The 27,421-nt window shown below is 42.8% G+C and overlaps 1 protein-coding gene across 1 annotated transcript in view; it reads right to left on the reverse strand.

Annotated features, from left to right (window-relative positions):
* Positions 1-16,051: 16,051 nt before the first annotated feature.
* CPS1 (carbamoyl-phosphate synthase 1) overlaps positions 16,052-27,421 on the reverse strand; it is a 92,682-nt gene continuing 81,312 nt past the window's right edge. The window contains exons 34-38 of the mRNA XM_053982082.1: positions 25,441-25,539; positions 19,489-19,548; positions 18,502-18,614; positions 17,784-17,913; positions 16,052-16,510 (exon numbers count right to left, since the gene is read on the reverse strand). Of these exons, the coding sequence (XP_053838057.1) occupies positions 16,412-16,510; positions 17,784-17,913; positions 18,502-18,614; positions 19,489-19,548; positions 25,441-25,539 (501 nt within the window). The 3' untranslated portion in view covers positions 16,052-16,411. The remainder of the gene's footprint in view (positions 16,511-17,783; positions 17,914-18,501; positions 18,615-19,488; positions 19,549-25,440; positions 25,540-27,421) is intronic.

The raw sequence follows: 27,421 nt of genomic DNA on the forward strand, positions 1-27,421 counted from the left end.
ACGTATGGCACGTAGCCCAACAGATTCCTGGCCCACAACCCACCTCTGATGCTTAGTCATTTGGCTTATTACAGATAATGGATGCTGGGAAAAAAAAACATGAGAAAGAGCAATGCAAGGGTGGTGATGATGAACAAAGGCTACTGAAGACATCAAGAAATTATTCCCTTTCTCACTTTCATTGCCTCACGGGAAACTTCTGCCATGAATTACTTCCAGCCAGGCTGTCAATCCATGTTGCACACATGGTCCCCTGGCTAAACTGTGAGCCTTGGGCCATGCAACCAGTCTGAGCCAAGGAGCTCCACCTTGTCACTGTGCTTCCAGCCAAGACGAGGAAACTCTGCTCTCCTAGCACGGACAATGAGGGGGGCTGCAAGGGGGCTGGAGTTTTCCCAACAAAGGACAACAAATGATGCTGTTTTTACCAGAAAAGACACAAGGATAATCAATTTTCTGTCTGATTCACATGAAGGCGTGTGAAAGATGTTTTGCTTCTCCATTTTCTTTCTGTTCTGCTGGATCTGAAAGCATGTCTTTGCATTTTGCCAGCTGGTTTCCTTTCTGGGCTATGTTTAAGTTATTTGTGAAGGAAAAAAAAAAAATACACAATTTGCCTTGCTTCCCTAACCCAAAATAAATTCTACACACATCAGACCTACTCCTCACTGGCCACACCTGGCACAGGATGAGACAGTGGAGAGGGTTGACACTGGCCTCCTGGCTTGGAGCTACACAGCTCATTTGGCATCTGTGGTCTTGTAACCCTTTCCCTGAGATCTCTACATGTCACAGAGCTCAGGGAAGCCTGAAGGAAAGCAGTAACAAGGACATTCTTGCCCCTTTCCCTGCCAGGCTCAGCTTAAAAGGTCAGGCAAACACAGCTGACCAAATTACTCACACAAAGAGCTCGAGAAAGAGCAAGTCTTTACTCAGCACACATTAGCTTTGGGATCAATACCTGCAGAAGGCAACTGCCAGCTGCACTATGTTCAGCACCACTCCTAACTCCAGTTACACTGGGGTCAGGGCTAGATTTTGGGAACCCAGCACTTCCAAATACCACCAAATTTAGCAGGATTTTGGCAATTCTTACAATACAAGCTGCTGCCATGTTTGCCTACACAATTGGCTACTGCCTGCCAGCTGGTGGCATGGCTCTTGGCTGCTCCTTGTGACAACCTCTCACTTGTCCTCCAGCACTCCCCTGCCCTGGATCCCCAGGCTGCCTGAACTTGGAGCAGCTTAAATGGACCCCAATCATCTTACAAGAGAAAAGTGCACACCTATGGCAAGAGGGGGCCCATGGCATTACTTGCAGACAACACTCCATCAGACAAGAGCTGAGGTATATTTCCTGTTTGCAATCCTACCCAAACACAAACCTTCTCATTTTCCACAAACCTTTTGAAAGCGTGTCCCTTCAAGCTTGTGAAAATGTCTGAAAGTACAGAAAACTCCTATCCAACTCAATCAGTGGGAACCCCTACAACAGAAAGAAGTAAACCAAAGCTCTTGCCCACAGGTTGGGAATTTTCCAATTCAGGCTTTTGTGACTCCCACCCATCTGCACTAATACAATAGCTGGGCCACGCTTGGCTCTGTGGCGAGCTCAAATGCACTTGGCAGAAACAGGGAAAGAGATATGATTGTGTTTCTCCAGGGAAAGTTGGTCATTAGGAGGGTATTATCCAGATAGTGGTTATATAAACTGTGGCTGAATGGGCTTTATTTACAATAAGAAAAATTGCCAGAAAGTGATCAGAACATATGCAGTCTGATGAAAAGGCTGCACTTGAGCAACATGAAAAGCCAATAATCTGAGAGGAAGTAGCTGTTTGATAGCTAGGAATTTTAAGCAGGGATACTGCCTGGGGGGAGGGGTATTTCAAATCTAACCAAAACATCAGCTTTGAAATTTCTCAGCAGTCCCAAACCTTGCGTGAAATTCGGAGTACAAACAGGGAGAAGGCTGCAGCCCATGGGCCAGGTTCAGACCTGATTTAGACTTTCTACAAACACACAGTGTTTACAGGAATGCACCCCCTGCCCTTTGGCATGTGACCATTTCACACAGGCAAATCTTATCCTCACACATTTGCTACCAAGGAGGTCATACACACCTGAAGGAAGAAATCTGCATTTATGATGCAGTGGATTTTTTTTTCATGAGCATGTTCCAAGTGTCCTTGAGTATGTATGAACTTGTGGTGACCATGTGATTCCCATTCCTTCTCTCTTTCCCCACACAGGTTTTTAGACTCCACCACAGAGAATCAGAGCTTTCTAGCTTATTCACTGTATGAATAAGCCTTGTTTCCTTTTCCTTTCTCCTGCATGCTTTATCTGCTGTAGAGATGAGAACTGCCTGCAGGCTTCACTGTGTGGGCCATCCATGGATTTGTACAGCTTCACTGAGAGATGACCCCTACTGCTTTCCCAATCCTGCCAGCATTTGGGGGTTTTTGCTAAGCATTGGCCCAAATTTTCATGAGACCTTCCATTGCAGCCCTCATCTCTTCATTGGTAATGGACAAGTCAAAGCCCACTATTTCCCACAAGATCTTAGGTTTCTTTTTTTCTTAATGGCATTATGTTACATTGTTTTGTACCTCACACTTCACTACTCAGTCACTTCCTCTCCTGAAGATGTTCACAGGCTTCATCCCTCACCCTGAAGAACTCTGTACCACCAGAATAGAGACAGGCCTTGGTATCTACCCAAAACAGACATTTCAGGTAAGCAAGCTGTGGAAGTTTCTTTTTCTCCACAAGATGTGTGACTTCTAGACAGCAGAAATTAAGCAGGATGAATGCCCTAATCCCTGAGTTCACAAAAGTCTAAGGCATAAGAAAGCTTCTGTAACGTCAAGCCCCTCTATAGAACCAGTTAGAAAAGTGGGTCTGCAATCACTGGCAGAGCAGAGTTAGTTTTAGAATTATACTGGAGAAGAATTTAAAAAGCACAAGTTTCAGTCCTTTATCACCACAGACTTTCCCTTCTCATCCCTCATTGTTATGATTGCAAACACCCACAAGAGGCAGTACAGCATCTTCTGCAAACACAGCTATTTACTGAGACCAGCTCAGTGACTGTGGAGCTTCCACTTCTGCTTGCAGGATAGGTATACACCTTCTGGGGTTTAGTTTCAATCTTTTCCTGTTCTTAAATTCAAGCCCCAAATTTAAGGTCTGAGAAATTTCTTCCTCTTAGATCACAGGCCTTTCCCACATCACAATGGTCACCTGCAATGTTACACAGAGCATATGGAGGGAGATGGTTGTGTTTGTTCAAGCCTTGTTCCTTCAGCATGATGAATCCTACATCTTCCAGTGCAGGTGCTGACACATATGGCCACTATATTCATCATGCTCTTCAAACACACAAGACCAACTTGCTCCTAACTTTCACCTTTAGAGTACTTACACATTGACAAAACTTATGCTAGTTTCCCTGATAATTTTTCTTCTCTGTTCAGCTGGACAAATGAACACTCCACTCCCTGAAGAGAGAAGCACATGGATTGTTCATTAGGAAATGAGTGCTTTATTTTATGCATTGTTCCATAAAAAAAAAAAAAAAAATCTTCCAGCTGCCCCACAATTACATTAGGTCATAGTTACTCAGTATTTAGATAGGTGATCTTTAAGGAAAATACGGACTTTGAATAAAGTGTCTCCTTTCCTTTCAGGGTTAATGGTGAGCTACATCCAGTTCTGGAGCTGGCTGGAGATTGGTTTTGGAAAGGTGACAGTGACATGGTCCAGCTCTTCTGCCTATTTGTATTGTTTGACAATCTGATGCCAAAGCACTTAGCACAAAGGAAATTATCTTTATAAAGCTGTTTGAAATTGTCTTTTATTTACCAGCTTTCAAAATGGTCTCTTTGTTTTTTTTTTTAACAAACACTCTCACAGCACTCAGAGATTTGAGGGCTTTTCTGCTGTATTTGAAAAACCAACACCATTTTGAAGGCCCTTCTTGAAGCTAAATGAAATCAGCAGTTTCTTTTCAAAATAGAAGAATAGTCATGTGCAATTTCTAAGATGTTGCCAAAACTAGTCCAAAAAAAAAACCCCAATCTCAGAACATATCTATCAGCCATTTGGATGCTGAAGCATTCTGGTAAAAATCTGCTTAGCATAATTACACCCTGTACAAAGCTCCCCACCAGCTCAACCTCAAGAAATTGGGTGCTGTTTGTCCTGTCTTAGCAAAGAGATGTCTGGTGGCATGGCCACAACTTTAACTGGAAGCCTACTTCACTGGTGCTACTTGGTTCTTAGCAAAATACTCAGAACACCTTCTGTGCCATTCATGAGTGCATCACATTCCCAGGACAGCTGGCAGCCATTGCTTGCTTCCTAAAATATTAGGATATATGTGTTCTTGCTTCTTTTCCCAGCTGCAAACAGTGAAAAGGGAATCAGCCCATGGAGAGATGGGGACAAGCTACAAATCTCTTTGATCCTTTCATATCTGGGGAAATAATCCTCTGGGATCTCCATAACCCCCAAGAAAGTAATGGAAGGTCTCCCAAGAGGATTGAGGCCTCAAGTTGCAAACTCCATCCCCATCATGGATATTCACAGGTGTATTCTTACAGTACCCTAAGAAGCAGGGCATATTTCCTTTGTTTCAGGGAGGGACTGAGATAACAGGCAAGGTTTGAATTTGATCAAGACCTGAAATAACCACTAGTACAAAATATGACTCATAAAAACACATAGCCACGAAACATTGCCAGATCTGCACCTTTATGTATTCAATTTCCTAAAAAATCTGATCCTATGTGGCTGCTGCTTTGAATGCTACCTGCTTTCCACAGCTCCTTTTCCTGTTTAGGTGACAGGACCAGCAGACCACCATAGCTAAGGCACCAGGGTCACACAGATGCCCTAGGGCACACCAGCTGCCCACAGCAGACTCACAGTTGTTTCCAAGGCTGGGGCTTTCCTCCAGAACAACTATATTGGAGATTAGGCATAAAAAGTAAAGAAACAAGCAGGACCTTGGCAATGCAGGGTAGATTTGTAAGATTGCCAGTAGAAGGGGAGGGTGAGGGCAGAAGGGAAGCACAATGAAAAAATAGTCAGTAAAACCTTTCTTCTTGCAAGCAGAGCACGTTTTTGGTTGTGTGACTGAACAGCAATAAACAGAGAGCCAGAGACAATAACCACAAGGACATTTTCACAGAGCCTCTTCTCAGGTTCAACTCAATTTCCCACCAGCTTGTCATTACTTTGATTATGGGACCATTACTGTTGGTGTATCATAGCCTGGGGTGTGATGCTGCCAACACACAAGTGCATCACAACCCCTGGCCAGGCAGCATCCTGGGAAGTGCACTGCTCCTACTGGAAGCCTGCTAGAAAACAGCTCCAGCCTGGAAGAGGCCACTTTGGGAGCAGGAAATTGCATCAGAACTTCACACAAAGAAAACCATGATGGAGCTCAATGGTGGTGGAATGGGACTCAAAACCTCAGGATTAAGTCTTGACTTTGCAAAGGGCTCGTTCTGTGAGACAGGTTGGGGAGACTGTCCAGGCCTTTTTGTCCATTCTCTGGGGTGTGCCCACCTCAGACACCAAGGGGAACAAGGGGCAGAAGACGGGGTTCCATCAGCTTGCTGGTCTGTTTTCACACCCCAGCGGCCTGGGATGTTCCAAGGAGATCCATGGAAACATCCACAAGTCACACTATCAATCTACTTTGAACAAGCCACAAAGGACTTGGCTAGGCCAGCACTGTAACCATCCAGAGTACCTGCTGCCAAGCCAGCTTCTCACTGTCTGACTATAAATCTGGGTCTGACATATGCATATGCCATGTCTTCCAGCTTTCTGGCCTTCTAGCCTTTATTTTTTAATTCCAGAACAATCACAGTTAAGGAATACTATCTCATCAAAATGCCTATCAGCACACTAGCTTGTAAACACTCATAATAAGAATAGCTAATAAAATACAGTTTATTAGCCAACCTTGTACAGTATTTTTACAGCTTTTCCCACTCATCATTGAGGAAAAATAAATCCTTTGCAGCTGTTCTCAAGCTGGCATTGCTACCAGCCTCCCTTGGTCTCACTTGTAACGAGCTGAGTAATTAAAGTCCTTATAGGAGCACCAGGGTTTTTTATTGCCCATGACAATCCAGTCCTCTGCTCTCTGACTGACTCAGAGAGGAACTGCCACAAATATTGTTTCCGAAACAGATCAGCAACAAAACTTGCTTCTGTTGTGTTAAATGATGGAAAAATTCAGCAGCTCAGCTGTTCGAGAGTCCTTGTTTCCTGTGCCAGAATGCCAAGGAAAAATCCAGTGACCCCTCAGAAGTCAAGCAGATCAAAAAATCCCTGGTCAGGATTGTGGAAGAGATGCCCATAAATCGCTGGTGTTAAAATGGTAACAAGCAAATATCTGGAAGTATGGTAGGAGGAAGCCTTCACTACAGGAAGTTCTTAGGAATCAGTCTGGAGAGACGGTGGATAAGTGATGATTTGTTTAGGGTTTAAGCAAACCATAAACATTTTGCTTATATTTATGCCATGATCTTGGTCGTTCTCAGCCACCAACTGAGCAAATGAACCACTAGGTAGAAACATTGTAAAAAGCTTAAACCATTGATTCAAAAGTAAATGTTTTCCTTAGTGGAAAACCATGCATAGGCTTCTCTAGAACAAGATGCTTTTTTGTAGCAAAGTCAGTTTTTTCAACGGTACTTGGTGAAGTCAATTATCATGATATAAGGAGTTACATTCCATGAGGTAAACATAAAACCAAATGCTTGGCTGTAAACATAAACCTCCTAAGTTTTCCTCCTCCTTCTGTCCTTTTATCTCTTTTTATTGCTACATTCAAAAGTATAAATTGGGAATTTATTGAAAAATGAATGGCAACATTTACCAAAGTGACACTATTCACTACTCATTTTACTGTGAAGAGTGGTTTTAGGAGCTTTTTCTTTATGTTTTTTAACACAAGTATAAACAAAAATAATCCTGAAAAGATGACCAAAATTATTTTCCCTCTTTTTTAAAAAAGAAGCACTTAAATAAAGTCACAGAAAGGAATAAGGTTTCTTTGCTGAAATACTTTTCCTTACCAAGTTCTCAGTGTGGCAATCCAGCACTGCAGCCTGGAGGAGGTAGTACAGGTAAAGGGCCACCTGGGAACCAGCCAGCAAAAATCCTCAGCAGCTTCAGTCTGGGATCCTTATCTAGAGTAACAAAAATCCCTTTGACTCCAGGTACTAATTTAGACCAATGACCTGGCTAGGGCAGCCAGATCATAAAAGGGATTATCCCTCCTTAGCACCCAAGCTTAGGGTATATTTATTACAGTAAATGTATGATTACAGCAAATCACTCCTTCAGACACTGTCACAGCATCTGTCACAGTTGAGATGGCCACAATACACAGAGTAAAAAAATTACACTCTGTTCTTCACTTGATAAGTTATTCCCCATTACATCCCTATTAGCTCACCTGTACCCAGGTGTCCAACTCAGTCTGGTCTGGACCACGCAGCGTCTCCCCACCGCTCTCAACGCTACACTGGGCTCCATCTCTGATCCTACAACCCAATCCCAAATCATGTCAGGGTCACAGAATGCATCACACTTGAGACAGCCATGATACACAGACTACCACCATATACTATCAGGAGGCTGCAAGCATCTGCCCTTCTTGTCCTTCAGCCCAGCCTTTTATACCCTCCTGTTCATGCAGTACACCTGTGTGCCCTCTGCTCCCTTTGGTGGTTGCTCAGTGCACCTGGGCACTCCATGGCTCATTGCTGTCAATGCTGCTCACCTGCTTCTCACAGCTGTGCCCATGGGGGATGAGGCTGGGCTGCAGCCCCACTGCCAATCACCACACCCTGTGTGCCACAGCACAGCCCCACTGCCAATCACCACAGCCTGTGTGCCACAGCACAGCCCCACTGCCAATCAGCACAGCCTGTGTGCCACAGCACAGCCCCAATCACCACACCCTGTGTGCCACAGCACAGCCCCAATCACCACACCCTGTGTGCCTAAAAGACACTGCCAACAGTCCTTAGCCCAGGGAAGGTGAATCACTACTAGTGGCACAATTTACATCCCTAACAAAAAGAAATAATCCTTCCTTAGGGTATAAAGCAGTCCCTGTGCTTGGGGAGCATGTGAGAAAAGTGCTGGGCAGCCGTTTTGGTTAGATGGGCCAGGCTGGTTGCCCAGCTTCCCCTGAGGGTTGCCCTGCAGAGGGGGGTAACACATCCTTGAGGAGGAGCTCCAGGCTGTCACTCCCTCCAGCCCAGATCACAGTGGTATGTAGTGCTGCTTATTACAGAATGCTGTAACTATGGTTTCTAACATAGTGAAGCTTTTGAGATTCACCACAAAGCAAAACCTTGGTCTTCCCAAGGCTCTTGCTTCCCCAAGCACCTGTTACAGACTGAACTGAGCAACTGAGGGCATTCCTTGTGCTATTAGCACATTTTAACGAAACCCATTACATTAATAATTTCACATATATTAAGTAATTCAGCAGGACCTGAAACTGTTCACATAAGTAATCTGTGACTACAATCCTTATATTCTAATTCTTCCATTTCTACAGGGCAAATCACTCCTACCTTCTGCTATGTCTTGGAACTGACTGTGATGGAACTGAATAGACAGTGATAACTTTCTGTGGGACAGGTAATTCAATTAAATCCATTCAGTTCCAGAAGTCATCCCAATTCAGAAGGAGGAAGTCTTTGTCAGCTGAACTTTCACAGTGCATAACAAAGGGCCTAATACTCTATATAATTTATATAGTGACAAGTATGTGAAAATTGTATAGGATTTTTTCTCTAAGAGCAGCATCCTGCATTGAGAGAAAACATCTCATTATAAATACATCCTCTGATGCACTCTAACAATCTAAAAATACCTAAAGAGTCAAGTCACACTGTATTTAGTACCATAGTTTTCTATTTTATGCAGTACTTATGCAATCCCATTCACCAGATGCTTTAGGCAGTGCCCTTGAAGGACTCAGGCATCCTCTAAGTCATCCTCTCAGTAGTGGACAGCCACACATGAGTGGAAATGCAGGATTTGGATTAGGTTCTCTGCATAAGTGGATTTTATGCTGCTGCCCATTGCTCTGGGTTAATATCAGAGATGAAAAGCCAAACACTGTGCATGGCATGGAAAGGCTGCAGGATTTGTTTCAGAGAATGACCCACAAAAAAACCATGAGGCAAGGAGCCCTACTCTTCAGCTGAGCCCCAGGGGCACTGCTGCTGAGCACAGTCCTCAGCCTGCAGCTCTTGGAAACTTCAGAAAGACCCTTGGAGAAAACAGTTGTTAAAGGGAGGTATGATACTGCAGGTCTAGACATCAGGAGCTTTGCTTGGGGAGATGCCACTGGCAAGGGATGGCTGTAGACAGAGAATGAGGTGTGGCTGGTCTCCAGGAAGGTGTACTTTGGCTCTTTAAGAAGTCTGTAGGAATTCTAAGCACCAAGCCAGCACTTCCAAATCAAGCTTAATATAAGTCACAGCTAAAATAACTGGATGGTCAAACTCAAGCCAAGCAAATGGGTGAGAAAAGGGTCTTCAACCAGCATAACAGCAGCTAAAGACAACCACCATTATTGATGGGGTAAATCTGTAATATGTCCTCCCCTCTACACAGGATGAGTTCTCAGATTGGCACCAGAAAACCATTTTTTAAAAAATTATATACAGTACTGCCCATTAATACATGGGTTTGAAAATCTAACCAGTGTGAGGCTTTCTCTAGCCTCACATTTCTGTTTCAACACTGGGAGAAGCCCTTCTGTTGAGTTAATCCCGATCTGCTGAAGATGATACATTAAATCAACACCTGTCAGTTTTCAGTAATTTCTCAAAGGGAACAGCCTTTGTCATGGATTTTCTCTGGTGAGGAATGTAACAGAAAGGAATTGTGGTAAACGAAGGAATTCTGCTAAAAAGCCACTCCCAATTTAAAAAAGATAATGAGCACCAGAGCTATTGTGAAAGCAATTAATTCTAATCACTTACCAGACAATAGAATTTAATTATGGGTTCTTTGAAAACTAAAAACCCAACAATTATTCTTAATAGGCTTTTCTTGATGGCAGATAGGGAGCAGAATTTGTTGAGGCTGGTCTTCCCGCAGTTAATTTTTTAAAAAATCAGCTTTCAGTTAAGGATGCCTAGGCTTACATTAATATATAAACCAGAGCTATTGTGCTAAGTTGAGATCCCACAAGACAGAAAAACAATCTTCAAGGAACTCCTCAATATGCTTTTATATAATTGGCATTATCCTCTCTGCTGAGGTCTCAGATCTTTGTTATCTGTTCAGGGGTGCTTTCAGCTCAGAACAGCTGAATGTCTCCAGCTTCAGTTCAGGTACATTCTTGGTAGTAAGAACAGAAATTGCAAGTGTTTGTTTTGCCATGCAACCATTTATGTGCTGTTTAGGTGAGGAGCTTAGGTGAGGAGTACCAGTGGTGTAGCCCGACCCCAGCACAAGCTGGGGTGACTCCTGCTCTGTGTCAGTGTGGCTGTGGCCCACATCCACTTTCTTCCTGCACCAGGTGCTGCTGCAATTTCAAACAGAAAACTACCTACTCTCCTCCTGTCTAGCAGCCTGTCTCACCCAGCCTGAACTACATGAGGAGAGCATGAAGGTGGAGAAGGACCATCCCTGGTATTTCTCATTTTGATGTCCTGCTCATCTGTTTCACTCCCAACCAGCTACAGAGCACAACTGCTCTTGCACCTGAAATAGCTTCCAACCCCTTCAAAATCTAACAAGATGTGATTCAATCCTGTCTACAAGGAGTTACCCAAAAGCCTTTACTAGAAACATAAGCTAAAAAATTTAGAATTTCCCTAATGACCTTAATGTCAATCCATCTTTCCCTGTAGACACCCTGTGCCCTTTGAGGCTCGTGCCCAAGTGTCCTCAGGGTCTGCTTTTTCTCCGTTTCAGATAGTGAATGGCATTACTATCCTGTGTGTTACTGATGTCTAGGATAACACAGGCATACACCTCAGCACCATGGCAGGACTTCTTTGCTTACCCTGCTAAGCTCACAGCCATGTTTTGTTTCCTGTATAAAAGCTGCACAGGGACGCTCCTCACGCACCACGGCTCCTGAGGCACCAGGTGCTTGGGGATACAAATGAGCTAAGCTGCAAACCAGATAAATACTGGCATCCTTATAGCTCTAGGAAGAGCACTAAAAAAATCTCAATGCCTGTTTCAGGATATACTAAGAAGTCAGCCCTGCTGGCAGTAGGAATGCACTATTTATGTCCTTTCAGCTGGCCACATCAATGAATTCAAAATTTGACTAAAGGCTCAGGTTTGACCCTCAGCAAAGGTCACATTTTGACCACTTCACCTCCACCATTTTGTCTCCCATGAATTCTGACAGGCAGCAAACACTTCAACCCATGCCCCGTGATGCTTAATCAAAACATAACCCACTTTCCTAAGAGTTGTTCCCAGTGCTTCTGTCAGAAGGGGATGAATTGTAATGCCTCTCAAAGAAAGTGAATAGCAGAGGGACACTTTAAGCTAGAATGAGGTCTCATTAGTAGAAGAGATCTTGAAGGAGAAGAGCTTGGCAGCATTTAGTAATGCTCAGGAAGTCAGAAAAAAGAACAAGATTATCTAGAGCTAGAAGAGCAAATATTTTTCCTGAAAAGGCACCTGATTCTCCATATGAATATCTTGGGTGATCATTTACTCCAGAGGCTAAAAGTAGTGTAAAATCAGCACAGCAACATTATGCTGGCTTTGCACTAGTGCAAGCAACTCCATAGAGACTACCAAAATCCCATATCCATAAGAAACTTCATGGTATACAAGTAAAAAAACTAGCCTTTAATAACAGGAAACGTTCCCTGGAAGGATGAATTCTGACAGAACTACAAACCCTTGGCACTCCTTGCAGCTCCTTGCAAAACAGCTGCACTTGCCACCCTTGGATATTGTTTTAGACAATCCAGAGCATTCATCCAAGATTACCGTAATCCCAAAGCACTAGCATTACTCCCTAGCAATTATTCATTGTTTCCCAAAAGTTCATTATCATAAAGCTTGAACATGATTTGCAACAAATGCTTTTGTCTTTCAGTTTCATCGTTACAAACTTCCCTAAATGAAAAGGGTTTATCTCAAGTGGTACTATCAGCCTGCAGAATTCAATATATTTTAATTATGAGGATGAGTGAGAGTTGAGCCTTCCTAGATAATGACAAAATGTTCTCCATTTAATTAGGCCACATCAAAAGGTTCATATTTAAATTCTCTTCAATGTAAAGGTGAAATACATGTTACAGCATAACTAGATTATTTCTTATAAATTACATTATGCGCTGGTAGACACTGAGATGCAGAAGGAAGAAAAACAGAGGGTTTGGGAACTGTTTGGCAGCTGACTGTTGTAGCAGAGCAGATTTCCATGTCCTGCAGATGGCTAATGCAGTAGTGTTCATATGCTTCACATGGCATGGCAGCACCTCCTGTCCAGGCAGAGATGGCAGCAGCACCATGTGATGGAAGCTTCCCAGGGCTCAGGCTGTTCTGACTATGGCTTGGTATTAGAAACACAGTGAACAGAAGGAGCCAGAGGTCCTCTTTCATCTACCACCTCATGTGGGCTGTGGCATGAGCCAGTGTTTGTTGGCACCACACTGGGACACAGGCAGCAGGTGTGCATCAAGGCTCGGCACAGCACACACTGCAGTTGTGGGTCTTACTACTGTGATAACTTCCAATCCTTCCCTACTTTTATGGATCCCTTTCTTACAAAGATACAGAGGTGCTGAGCTCCCAGACAGACTCCTAGATGCCTCTGATGCAAGCACAAATAGACTTTTAAACCTTGAGAATGCAAAATATATGTGGGGGAAGGAAAAGAAGATGCCTTAAAGGCTGGTGGCAACATCCAGTCCTGGAAATCCAGCAACCTCCAAGTCAAGCAAGATTCATTTCTCTGCTCTCTGCCAAGAGATCATGGAGTCATTTCTACTTCGTTGCTTCCTAGGACTGTCACAAACCTGACTTTGACTGTTTTAAATGGCCTCAGAGCAAAGAGGTTTCCTAAAGTTTTTCAGTTTTTTTCTTTTATTTATATAAAGAATACACTTACATCTTGCTGTGCTTTAAGAGCTCTATCAGGAAAGCAGAAAGTGGTAGTGCTAAATTATCTAATCTTTTACATTCTTTTCTGTTTGCTTTCACCAAGCCAAACTATCCCAGCCTTGCTACTAACCTGTGCAGGGGCTGCCTGAGCAATCCCCAAGTGATTTAAAGGGTGCTAACTTCAGAAGAGTAAGGCCAGGAAGGTGATCAACTGGAGAAAGAGCCTGACTTCAATATTCAACAGTGTCTCCTGGGAAATCAAGCCTCCAGAGCTTCCCATCATTCAGCACACTTGGAAAGCTACCCTCCATAGTGTGCTCAGCAGACTGACTACTGAGAAAAAAAAAAAAAAACACTGTTCCTAAAAATTAGTTCCCTTTATATTTCATCACGGCTCTTGTCACCATTTCTTGTGCTTATCTCAAAAGTTGCGTTTTGTACTGTCTCTTATACCTTCATGAATCTCTTTTATCAGCTCTCTTTTAAGACAGTAAAAAAGAGTAAAATTATTTGAGTGCTCGTAGATTAGGATATTTCTTAACTCTGAACAGCTTCCTCTTTCATCTGTCATTGTCAACCTCCCCAAGATTAATAAGAAAAAGCCATTTGTAAGAGAGAATCCGTTGAGAGCAGAGATGAGCTTGGTACAAAGGATACTAATTGTAACTTTTTTTTAGCTCTCCATTGATCCCAACAGCTGTAGATACTTAAAAATCTTTTCCTATAGTGTCTGCACAAAAAAAAAAAAAAAAAAAAAGAAAGGCATAGCAAGAAAAAAAAACAGCCAAGCATCACTGTCAGCCTGAAGTAAGCTGGAAGATGATTTCTTGACTCCTTCTGACCATGACAGAAGTTGGAGTTTCATCTTGCATCAGTTAGAGCAACAGGGAGGGAGGGGAGGAGATACCAAAAGGAGATGGAGCAAAGGCAGCCAAGGGGATGGTGTGTGCATAGAGGGGGGGAAAGGGCCCAGTGTTTAGCACCAGCAGCAAAACATTAACATTACTGCATAATTACAGAGTACTCAGAGCGTATTCAGCTCTGGTGTGTTTTTCTACAGGATTCCACTCCAACTGTATGGACACCAAAGAAGTTGTGGATCAAGTACCTGCAGCTGCTGCAGCAACAGGAATGCATGTACAAGTATACATACACACACCCACACTGTCAGCTAACTGGCACAGGAACACTGGTTAACAAAGTTGAATTAATAGCAAAGTTTTCCTATTTTTCCAGAGCTGGCAGCCCCTTTATAAAAGTTCCCATCTCTCCAATATTTGTTAGCCCATTGCTCTATCCTCTGTCTCATCACTTGTATTTCACAGGTCTGTCTCAGGGGATCAGGGCTCCTCCCTTCTCTTGAACACACACAGCTGGAGTCGTTGTCCTACTGCTCTTTTCCCAGCACCTCCTCACCTCTGAGGCATTTCAGCAGCTCTGCACTAAGTGATGTGGTCACTGTCACATACAAGAATGATGGTTTCCTAACAGACCAGTGTTCATCAATGCTTTAAAAAGAAGACTTAAAAAAAGAAGGGCAGAATCCTGGCCATGCAGAATTTAAGAATGAGTAGCTGTCCCAATCCAGGCATTTATTTCATTTTCAACTCATTAGGTGAGTGACAAAATAAAAGAAGAACAACAAGAGAATACAGATGTTTTAAGACATTGCTTTTTTCTCTACTAGAGGTGAAATCAGGGTGGGTGGATGTGAGATGACACCAGCTGTTAATGGGATTTTTGCCACTGAAAAAATGTGTGCAGGTTGCCTTTAGAGTGCTGCTTCATTAACCACCATTAGTCACCCATTTCACAACTGAATGGGTGAACAATTGATGCCTTTGGGCTCTCCTGGAGTTTTAGCTGGTTTGGGGGGTTTTGTTGTTGTGAGTTTTTCTAATAACATCTCTACTCTAAAAGTGCAAAGCTCTCCCTGTGCACAGCAGGGTTGTGTTCATCTCAAAATATAGTACTGAAGAAATATCATGAAAAGAGCACTTGGGATGGCAACTAGAAATAAAGCCTGGCTCAAAAATTGGTCTTGGCAGTTGACACCTAGGGTTCAGAGTGTCCCTTAGTAACTAAAGGTGTCACAGACTCTGCTCATACCTTTGCTCATATCAGTAACAGCTCTCAGCAGATTTAATATCCTTCCTGATATGTTTCAGCATTAATTAAAAAAAGAAAAAACAAACAGGAAACCTCCTCATCCTGATTCTCTCTCCACACTCAAAGCTTTTTGGGACTCAAGGGAACTTGGAAGCACCCACAAGAAGCAGCCCAGGTTTGCTCATCTCATCCACACTACTCTAAGTGCACTATTTGCAGTGGTGATAGCTTCAAAAAGCACTGCTAGGTGGTAGTCAGCTCCACCACCAGATATCCAGCACCAGAGGCAGCAGTATTTCTTGGCAGGGCCTGCAGGTATTGAGGGATATATAAGAGGTAGGTACCTAAGGCTAGCAGTGCCTTGGATTTGGAATCCCAGGCAGGCAGAGTGTGGCTGGAAGAAAACATTCCACTTCAGCTTACTCTAGCAAATATCAGAGAAGCTGTCCAGCTTTGAATACTCCCAGCTCCTGGGTGTGCTGTGTACACACTGCAGCACAGGCAGAGCATGACAGACACGTGTTCCTTAGCTGGTCCAGGTTTACAGAAGGCACTGCATGTGCTGCAGGACGCAGTGCTGCTGGCCACAGAGCTGCTGAGGTCTTCTGCCATGCAGACAGCCAAGGATAACACATCCCACATGCTACAGTGGGGATCTACTCCACAGAGAGCAGCTGAAGGTGCTGCCAGAGCTGAAAAAGGAGCAGAGAAGGTGGAATGGAAATGAAAAGGTCATTTAAGTAGGAGGAGGTAAAGCACGGCAACACTTTCACTTCATTTTCAAAGGATTTGATTTTAATGCCCACAATCACGGCACAAAGCGTTGGGCAGCAACATGTGGGAAGTCTTTGGGGAGTTCTCCCCTTCTGAAGGCAGAAACAAGGCTGAGAAAGAGTCTTTATGATACAGGGAGAGCCACCTGAATTCACAATATTGAATGAGAATGTGAAAAATAGTAATGATAACAGCCTGAAGGACTGAGCAGAACTTGGAAGCAATTCTAGGACACACACATGCAGCCTTTTTCTCCCATCAAATCTGAAGGCTGAAAAAGACCAAACAAAAGCAAAATACATGGAAAGATGGTTTAGGTGGATGATCTGAAATCCACTCTCTTTTGAGGCACCAGAAGCAGAAAGATTGCAGGCTGGAGAGAGTTCTATGCAGTGTTTCCATTGTCAGTCTGTCTGTAGTGGAAGAGACTCCTGGAGTCCAATTTTCCAGAGTATTTGAGAGCTTCAGCAAAAAGCTTTGTCACCTGTCAATACAAAGAGGAGGACTGAGCATTGCAAAGGCTGCATGACAGAGCCGGCTCCACACTTCTGCTCTGCCACCCTGAAACCTTCTGGTGCAGGTCCAGTCCTTGAGTTCATCCAAATCAATACCAATTTCAAGGTGGCTGGGCACAGGAGCTGACTCCAGCCCTCTAGAGCCTGAGTGTCCAGCTGCAGAGACGTAGATGTGCCCAGGCTTCCTTTGCAAGACAGCTCTGTCCCATGAGAGCTGTTGTTTCTGCTACAGCCCAAATGTAAAGAGAACCAGGGTTGTTTTCCTCTCTCAAACTCAGAGATTAAAACTCTACAATCCAAACAGTTCAGTGAAAGGCATCAAGCAGGTGTGGTAATAAATTTTGGATGGGGACCCTTGTTGTGGTTGTCAGAAGGTGTTTTGCTAGTAGGCAAAGGATGCATCTGCAATTCCCCATTCCTGCTAATCATGTCTGGCCATTATCCTGTGAACCTTTAGCTTGTCATTCTCCCTGCCCTCCACTCACTCCAATCACAGCAGAAGATTTTGAACAGCTGGACACCAGTTCAAGTCACTGGGTTCCATGTCAGTGCCCACCAAAATCAGTGGGAGTTTGGCTGCTGTGCTTAATGAGAACCAGATGAGGCTCTTTTGTGACAGCCAAAGCCACTTGCAAAGGAAGGCAAGGTACTGCTGGCAGCAGGAGTCCCACTTTGCATTACCTAATATCTGTTTCCCATCAGTGTGTGAAGGGCTTTATCAGGAACTACAAACCAATAATGACTGGCAACTGGGACTGCAACAGGACAGGCAGCAATTCCACTTGGATGGCACTTCTGAACTGGACTGCCCCAAGGATCATTCAAGAAAGCACAGCTACATCCTGCTGTAAGGTTTAAGGACCATACCAGGATAATATTCCACTAAAAAGTGTTTCCCATGCCTAATTTAAAGATGTTACATGCAACCCTGTGTGAGGTGTTTGCTCTGAAGTGAAAATGATGCAGCAACAATTTCAGCTGCACAGTGCAGGACTCAGGACTTCAGAATTTATATTTTTTTGTTTGGTTTGATTTGGCTTGGTTTTGTTTTACTCAGAGCAATGTCATTTTATATAGTAGCAAAAAGAAGGTATATTTAAACCACTGTGTTGTCATGATTTTCAGATACATTATCTGTAAGAGATAATGAGGGTCCAAACAGAGTGGAATCTATGGTCACAAGGGCTTGGAAGCTCTGAAGGCTCTTATGTTTAAGAGGAGAAAGAACAACATGGGAAGTACCTTGAAGTTAGTGAGCAGAGCAATGCCACTGTCAATAGCCATCCTCCGGATCACATAATTATCATGGACAAACCTGGTGTTGCTGTTGGGCAGGTTAATCACCAGATCTATTTTCCCATCCCTCAGCAGCCTGAAGAGACAATGCACAAGACAGAATGACAGCGTGTCCTTCCTAATAAAAACCTCAAATGAATAGCACAGGCAAGCAGCTAAACAACACTGAAAAATGTCATTTGAGCTTAGTCTTTGCTCAAGAAACGAGGGCTGAGGGGTTAAAGCACTAAGCTTTATTCAGGATTTTGGATTTATTTCAGTTCTAGTCAGCAGTGCAAAGCAATATTCAGCCTTGATACAGCTCAGCACAACTGAGATGTTTATTTAGCCTTTTAATGACAGCCAGTCATACCTCAGTTAAAGGCACGACTGACTGTCATTTAAAGGTTAACTACTCAGATTTCATATATACTTGTATGAAAATATAACATGGAGCAATACATCTAAGCCATACTAAATAGGACTGTTCAATGAGATTTTCATTAAGCTGAAACCTCCCTGCTGTAGCAACTCCAGACAGAATCAGATAAACCAAAACTTTTGGATTGAATTCAAAGTCTCATTAAATCCCTACCATTGATTTCAACAGGACCAGCAATTTGCCCCTTGCATTTGCTGTCCTGGATTTTAAACACACATTTAACAAGGTGGGCTGGTCTCTTACCTCCTGACTGAAGGGAGGCTCGGACTCTGGCTCTCCTGTGATGGCCATGCCACAGGATTTGCTGGGATGCCATTAGCATTGAGCCAGGCTGAGGTTGCTTCTGTGGCATAAAGCTGTCCCAGGAAGAAAAGGGATATTTACTATGTACTTCACAATACCAAAACTCTTCACTGAACTCATGTGGGCCTGACCCAACACACAGCCTTGTTGTCAGAGATGATTTTGGAGAGCATTTTTCATAAAAAGGTTGTCTCTCCATATAGAGAGACACACAGAGAACAGAAGAACCTTCCCAACTTTCTATTATCTGTGATTTCCCAATGGATGATAGTCAGTGAATGGTAGTAGCACTTCCAGAAGCATTGAAGTGGCTTAGGAAAATCTAAATCCACGTGGCTTTCAGTAGGGCTTAAGTTCAATCACTTGTAATTTTTCTGCTATGTTTATTTCCTTTTTAATGCCTAGTGCTAAATTTTGAAAAGTAGAACTCTCACCAATCTTCTGTGGCTGTGCTGCTTTTCCATAGAGATATGGATGCAAAATAATACAGAGGAGTTACAAGAGTGATGTAAACATCACAAAGTTCATGCAGCTTGTGAGTATCACTGAAAATGTAGCACTATACAGATATACTCCACAAAAAAGGCCTTCCCTTCCTTGTCTCCTGCCATACATGGCATCCCATTGGCATTCTTATTCCTTGGAGAAGCTGGGGGAGTGTATCATGCCATCTCAGCTGCAGGCTGATAGCAGAGCCAGGGTTGTTACTGCCCTCACAGCAGACCCATATGCTCAATTAAACAAACATAAAAACTTTTAATTGGGTGGTACCTGCTGACTTTACAGATCACTCAGCTAAAAACCCCATTGTACATTGAAAACACCCTTTTTTCTCTATCTCCAAAGAAACTCCAACAGTTCTGTAGCAGGCTGAGGACATTTGAGATCTTGAAAGCTCTCCAGCTTTAACTAAGTTGGACCACCTACCTTGAAGCCTTGCTCATGCAGTAGTTCTGCTACACTGAGGAATCTGGGGCGGAAGGACTTCTGAAAAAGGAAATTTTTTAGATATAGCACCGAAGGCAGGATTTGGAACAGTACATTTTTGGGCAACATGAAGCTCACCCACACTGTGCTAAGAGGCAAATACACCTTTCTGTGCTGAGTGTGTGCATGGAGAGAAATGTCTGCATGTGCATGTACAACACCATTCCCAAGAAAATTGTCTGGATCCTGAAGCCCAAGTGACTCTGAACTAAGACATATTGTGTTACATCAGAGTAAGTGTTCCCATACTAAGTCAGACTGCAGCCATTAAAGATTTACTACTCTATATTAAATATCTGGGCAATTGCCTTCTCAAATACACCAACTAGAGTCTCCTCAGTTCTTAATTAAATATATTTTCAATCATTGCTCAAACACTTGTCTTCTCTTCTGGCAGATAACATATATGGATGGCTTTGGGTTGCCTGTGAGTGCTCTGTTTGCACATTCACACAAATAAGAGCTTGTGCATGTGTGAGTTCATTTCTAAGTCCTGTGGGTATATGGAAATAGAGTCAGGAGCCTGGGATGCCATATTCCCATGAGGACCTGAATGCCTGACTTACAGCACCTTTGAAAGATTGTCTTACAATGCATATCCAGACTCAACATCGTTTAGAAGGGTACAACCACCTCCTGTAGACATCTGCACTTGAACAAGCTGTTTTAGAGTAACAGGTGAGAGAAAGTATCAGCTTAAGTATCTTTGGGATGTTGAACAGCAATGCAAATATCAGATGCAACACATGCCCCTCTCACTCCCAAGGCAAGCCAAACCTTGCTTTTAACCTTAGCCTGGTCTGGTCTTACACACATTTGCAAGTAAGATTATTACAAGCTCTCTTGTTCCTGCTGGAGCTACTGATAGCTTAACCTTTATGGATGAGAGAGCAATATCCTGAAGGGTCAACAATTTCCTAAGAAGAAAAGGACTAAACAGGGCTTTTTTCCTGAGCACTCATTCTGAAAGCCAACTCATTCTGTACTTTAGCTGGAAAATATAAATATACAGTGTGACAGGGTTGGCAGCTTCCCAGTCAGAGAGAATGGTTCTGCCTTCTGGTCAGGGGTGCTGGCTTTCACAATAGCATTATAAACTTCTATCAAACATGTACTGAACACTTGTGACACATAAAACAGCCTCTCTATGAAAAGAAATTACAGCTGTCAGCTTGCATTGGAGCGCCCTCAGATTTACAAGCTGGCTGAAATAACCTGTGTAAGAAACCATTCGTTACTAAAGGTGAAAAGTACAAGCAGATTTACTTAGTCAAAGGTATTTATTGTAGGAGAATTGCATTTTTTTTTCCTTTATCTGAAAAGTTCCATTTCTTATAACCCCTCATGTTTCCAGCAAGCCTTGCAGTTTGTAAAGTACTACATCTTTAGCTCATTCAATACAGCTACATCGGTTCTCACTGAGATCCAGCTCAAAATGAAGCCAACCCATTCCTGTGATAATCTTGAATTCTCTATCCAAATCCACAGTGGAGGATGCAAAAATTCTGGTATGTAAGGAACCAAGCCAGAAGGTTACCTTAAAACAACAGACTTGAAGTGCCAGGATTTAAAAATAAAATACTCTATATTAATGCTTTCTGCATCTTGTGGTCACTAGCATAAATGTAAGACAAATGCACTCCATCCCAGAGATATCATTGAATAGGCCCATCAGGAAAGAAAAAACCCTAACTTTTCAACTCCTTTTGCATAAAATATAAATTATTTAATGGCCGACTCAGGGTTTCAGCATCACAGATTTCTCCAGACTGTGGGAAGAGGTAGGTTATCAGCTCACATAAACTGGCAGAGTTTCATTTGTCTAACATGGAAGTCACACTCCATCTACCCTGGCAGAGCATCAGACCTCTCAGATCCTGGGGACCCCTGCCCTGTGCAGTGTCACTGAGTGCTCTCAGCTGAAGGACAACCAGCAGGCTCACAGTCCCCACCAGCTGCCCAGCCTGCCTTGTGCTGTCCCCTGGATGTCAAGGAGCACTCCCCTGCCTGACCTTGGGAGCTGCCTGAACTTGGCTTTCCACAGCTCAGCATGGCACCAGGAGGATTACCTTTGGAACTGCACACCAGTCTGGCAGCTCCCTACAAGGTGGGTTCATTGCCTGGGCATCCTGGGCTCAGTTTGGACTGCAGATCACAGCAGTACAATTTGACTCTTGATTTGCAAAACACCCCAGAAACATTTGCAAGGAAACCAAGATCTCCCTCTCTACTCCTGTTAACTACATCCATTTGACTTTTACCTTCAAGAAGGCACTGTCCTCTAACCTCAACATGATTAATAGCAAAGGTATAAATGTGCAGCATACCAAATCACTGAAATATGAGCCTAGCTGCTTTGGAGAGAAGCAGAATTCAAGACCATTTTGCTTCTTATTTCTCTCTCTGCAATAGATAAAAATCCAGTCTAAAAATCAGAGCAAGGTGCTAGTCATGAAGCAATGAAGCCTTCAAAACTGGAGCATGCTTTGAGCTCACCATCTACTGCAGGTGAATCACAGCATCTTCCTCAGAGACAACCAGGGGAGCTCGTGTGTGTGCTCTGTGCACCAGAACAGGTTGCAGAAATCATCCTGTCATTTGAAAACACTTAGGGATGGTTGAGAGAGGCTATGTGCCATCTGTCCTTCTGAGACTCTGTTTCCCTGTGAGGATACCCCAATAATTTTGCCTGTACGAGGTAGGTGGGTCATGTTTGTGATTGAAACAAGAACAGTGCTGGTGTTCACAGCCTGCCTGATGCCTCATTCCTTGTGCCTCTTATTTCTGCAGTGAGGAGCTCCCCTTTTTTTCCAGCCAAATACTCAAACACCACTTAGAGTCTACATGCCAGGTGAAGGTCAACATTTCAACCTTCCCTTCCCACAGGGCTTTATTTCCCCTCTGTTTCAAAGCAGACCATTGAAAAGTACATAGGTGACAATCTCCAGACTGGGGAGGGGGCAATACCTGGTTCTCAGAATCAACTTTATGCCTTTTGATTTGGAGTTTAATTATAGAAGAAATATGCTGAGATGCAGAGAGATCTTCAAGCAATTGATCTGTTGTTTTTAAGTTTCTTTTGCAAGAAAATAAACTGTAAACCACTCATTAAAAAGACAGAATCTTATTACTTTTAAAAGGTTTGTGGAATTGAGCTTTGGGCTTTGTTTTATCTTTTCTTTTTCCCTTCTTTTTTTTTCTTAACACTTTTGTAGAAAGAACATTTGGCTCAGTTTAACAGCTACTGACACTGAACTTACATAAATGCTTTCTATAGCTAAAATGACTTTCTTTTCTGCCCATTCCACTTTAGCTGGTATCTGGAAAATACACTTAAATTTTAAACACTGGTCTCTCTCCTTTTTTCTCCTCCTGGCTTTGCTTTTCTCCTTTTTTAAATGCTGTTTTAAAATATGCAGTATATAGAGTAGACATACAGTACCAACTGCCCAGAGTTTCATACTGAACTTTTACATTTTATCTATGTAGCAAGCAATTTTTCTGCTAATTAGAGGTAACTTTGAGCAACTGCCTCCATCCCCAGATATGTGTATATATGTTGACATTTAAGGACTCAGCAGTAATCCTTGTTAGCAGAAGTCATGTTCCTCTCTGGCCGCTTTTCACACATTTTCTTCACATCCTCTGCTGGCACAAATAGCCAAAGACATTTTTCACACCCCAGTTGTCTGACAGGAAAATTCATCTATTCTATGATTTTGTTTTATCAGCTTTATACAATCATGTAGAGCATCAGCTTATTGCAAGCACAATGTGAAAATGGCAGGAAGCAATCAGATGGTTTTCTGGGGCCCAAGAACGTTCCAGTTGTATTGGAAGTGCATGAATTTTTGAGGAACATACATACATCCCAAAGTTTACAAGTGTCTCTGATTTCAGCTCCTTATGCAGTCAGTAACTCTTCTTTGATAAAGAACCAAGACTTTTTTTCCTTTTCTGCCTAGCTCCCTGTTCATCCTGAAACACACAACCTCCTTGCTGATCCAGGCCTGTGAAAAGGGCAGGGCTGTTCCTATGGAAAACCCATCTGGAATGTCCTCACATAAAGGCTCTTTGCAGAACCCATTGCACTGGAGAGCACTCCCATAATGACATCATTCAAACTTTCTGTCACACTGAGCAACTGAACCCTAAAATCCAGGGGACCTGTCTCTTGGATGCATACTCTGCAATCTCTTTGAGGAGGTAGCTCTGGCAAAGTGTGGAAACCAGAAGCATCACTACTAAAATGTAGCATTGGCTCTTTTCCGAGTTACTTCTGGCTCACAGGAGCTGTAAGGTAGGGAACAAGGCTGGTTGTGCACAGTCATCAAACAGGCAAAGGATTGATGGCAGAAAAGTGGGGGGCAGGGTGAAGACTTGTTGGAAATGATACAACTCCTAAATTTTTTAAGGAACTTCAGTCAGGGGTTTGTCTGCCTTTGACAAGGCGGGTAGGGAATTGGGGTTTCTCTTCAAAAAACTTCACCAGGGGTTTGAGTTTCACTGTGTGAGATCTGATGGGCTTCAATCAACAAAAAGAAGATTCCCAAGTTCTGAGAGTTTAACACCTACAGACTGGAAGTAGCCAGAAGATACAGAGGAGATAAATGGACATTAATAGACATTACACCCTGGTGTGGTTGGAGATACCTGGTCTGGGAAAAGATTGATAAGAGAACCAAGAATGAGAACTAGATGAACATCAAAGGTGAAGGAATCAATAACAAATAGAAGACTGGATAATAAAAATTGTGTAATGTAGAACCAATGAACAAGAATTTCTTGGGGGTTTTTATGTATAAATATGTGAAAAGTCTGGTAAAGAACTCTGTGTAATGGAATGATTTCCAACTGCACAACCTGGGCAAGTGTGGATGGAATTATTTCTATAGCACATCCTAGCCAGAATAAAAACATGGCCAGAATAAAGTACTGCCTGACTCTCATTAAAAGATGTCGTTGGAGAATTTCTTCTATTGCCACAGATTCAGTGGCAGACTGATGTCCTTTAACCCCTTGCCCCACTGCACTTGAGTACATTCCCATTGTGACTCCAGTGAGGAGAGGAATGTGACAGTGCCATACCTGAGGAGGTGTCACAGCCCAACAGTTTACACCAATAACCAGCCCACAACACCCCAACAACATCAGCTTTTCTGCACTGTCAATGATGCTACAGCTCTGCTGGAAGGAAACTTGTGCCTTCATGGGGAAAGCCTAGCAGATCCAGCTTTGCAGCATGGGAACTGCCTCCCTGTTTGGGAGGTTTGGAGGAGAATGGGTTTGAAAAGGGCAAGAGCAATGCACAGATGAAGGGAGCTCATATGATTGGAAAGTCACATGGCCAGGGCTCCCATTGGGAGGGAGCACAGAGGGAGCTCTGGACTCTGGTTGGGATGTTTCTCTGAACTGACCATCTACAGGTTTGTTCCCCCAGAAGCATCTCTTCGAGCTCTCTGATCCCAAGTCTCTGCTTGCAGCCATCCCCAAGGGCTTCCCACAGCAAACTTCTGGTTTTTCTACCTCCTCAGAGGGATTGTCTCTCAGATGCAGACTCTGCAGGTGCCCTGACTCCATGCTAGACTAAAGCTTGTATTTTAGGGTTTCAGTTCTTGCTGTCATCACTGAAAGTTGCGCTGTGTGACAGAAAAAAACTTCTGTAGTTGCCAGTAGAAGCTATCAGGAGGCAGGGAGAAAACCCAGCTGACCAGCCCTGTTGAATCCAGTAAAGATCTCCCCATGGTGTTTGCTTCTCACTGTTACATTGCACTTCAGGATGAAATGCAGAGAAACACATTTAAGCCATAAAGCCACATGAACAAAAACAAGGCTAAAGCCACTGAGTTCCTCTGTGTTGGTCCTTTCTAAGCTTTGACTTTTAGGACTCACCTGGATTCCAATCAAAATTCCTTCCTTAGGAAATGTAAACCCTGTGGCAAGCAAAGCCTTCTGGAAGGCAGAGTACACGTCCTCCCCGAAGCATGCAACCTGCAGAAAGGCACAAAGAATGCATGAGGGGAAAAACCAAAACCAACCCAAAAACATTGCTTTAAAAAGAAACAGGAATGACATTTGCAAAGAGGATCTTTTGTTTCTGTGTTAAAAGACTGCTTTGCATGGAGCCTGCAGGCACAGGGAACAGAACAAATCAGAAAATCATTGCAGACAAATCTCACAATTTTAATGAAGCAATAATGGAGGAATAAGCAACACTTTTGTTTCAAACAGCACACCAAGGAGTAACAATTGATTCTACTAAGTTATTGGGATGCTGTACACAGCCTCTGCTCCAATGTTTGGGATTGCACTGCAAATTATTTAACATTATAGAAGGCTTAGACCCAGTGAGAGGCACGTTCCTCTGTGTGCCTGCAAACCAGGGTAAGGCAGTGTTTGTGCTCTCGTGTATTCCTGGCATTTCTTGTGAAGGAAAACCACAAGATATAAAGATGCTTTTCCATTAAAAGTCCACAGATTACCAAAATTCAAGTAAAATTTTAGTACTTAAGAACAAAGCAATCGGGCCAATTCATAATAACTTATTTTAAATAAATTGTAATTCTAAAGAAATTTAGAATTTCTTTAAATTCTAATTTAAGAATTAGAATTTGGGAAGTTGAGGAAGAAACCAGCAAGAATCTTTTAGCAACTCTCCAGCATTCAGAACTGGATGTGGAGCTCGGGTGCTTACAGACTATTGTATGATAATTTTCTGAAAGAGCTCAACTGCATTCCTAAGCAAAATTTGGAATTCTGGTGACAAAAAGAGGAATGCATGAGCTTTTGTGAAAGTTTAAAAAGATAAAAACCAACCAAGCAAACTTCACTTTTTCTGGTCAGCTCCACACTTGTTGAAAAACAATCAGAAGCAGAAACTGTCACTGATTTTTCTCTGTGAAATAACAAATCTACCAACATATAGAGATGGGATAAAGGAGCTGATTGAGAATTGCTCTCCCATTTTCCTCTTATGGTCCTTCCCATCTCAGAGTGAGCCCTCACATTCATGGTCTCACCATGCTGAACAGAAAGCAGTATTTCATTAAAAATAAATTATGATTTGCCAGATGTACTGAAGTAAAAAAAAAAAAGAACAACTAAACAAACAAAAACCCCACAAGGGAAGGGATAAAAAAAGTCACGACAACATGATATATTCTATGTGTTTCTACATATTCTATATTCCTGGACTTTTTAGGGTGACAGACAGGCCCTCCCCTGTAGGCTCTCCAGCCTGCCAGGAGAGGTTTATCATTATGGCATGGTCCACAGCCACAATACTCAAAGGGACCCCAGCACTGTCTTCTCCTATTGTGGGAACCATGGCTTCCAGCAAAATAAATCTCTGCCAGACAGATGTGACAAATTCCAGCCCAGATAAAGTCATGTGTGTGAAAAATGTCTGTGAGGAATAACTGAGCTTTTTACCCAAAGCCAGTTATTATCCTTACTTCACTGTAAGAAAGACTTTCATAACTGTCACACTTTATGGCATTTGTGAATATGGATCTTTCCAACTCATAAAAGTTAATAATCCCTCCTTTATGACCATGGTAATCTCTAACTCTGTATAAAGCCCAGAAAAATAATTCTTGTCCCTAGTTACATTTTTATTCTTTTTTTGGTGAGGAGATTGTCTCTGTATTTTATTTTGTTCTGAAAATCAGGAAGTCACAGAAGTCACTTGACTTTTTTCTGCCCATTAACTATACTGAAAGGAAATCTTCTATAGTACTGATTTCCACCATATTATGAAGAGCAAAATAAAGTCATTCTGGAGAGCTGTAGGAGACCCAAGGCTGTTCTTACTTTCTATCTGGGTACATTTCCATACTAAAATGGTAAGTGTTTCCTAATGAAAACAGCTCCT

The sequence above is a fragment of the Vidua macroura genome, chromosome 7, assembly GCF_024509145.1.
Source record: "Vidua macroura isolate BioBank_ID:100142 chromosome 7, ASM2450914v1, whole genome shotgun sequence".
Classification (NCBI taxonomy): Eukaryota; Metazoa; Chordata; class Aves; order Passeriformes; family Viduidae; genus Vidua; species Vidua macroura.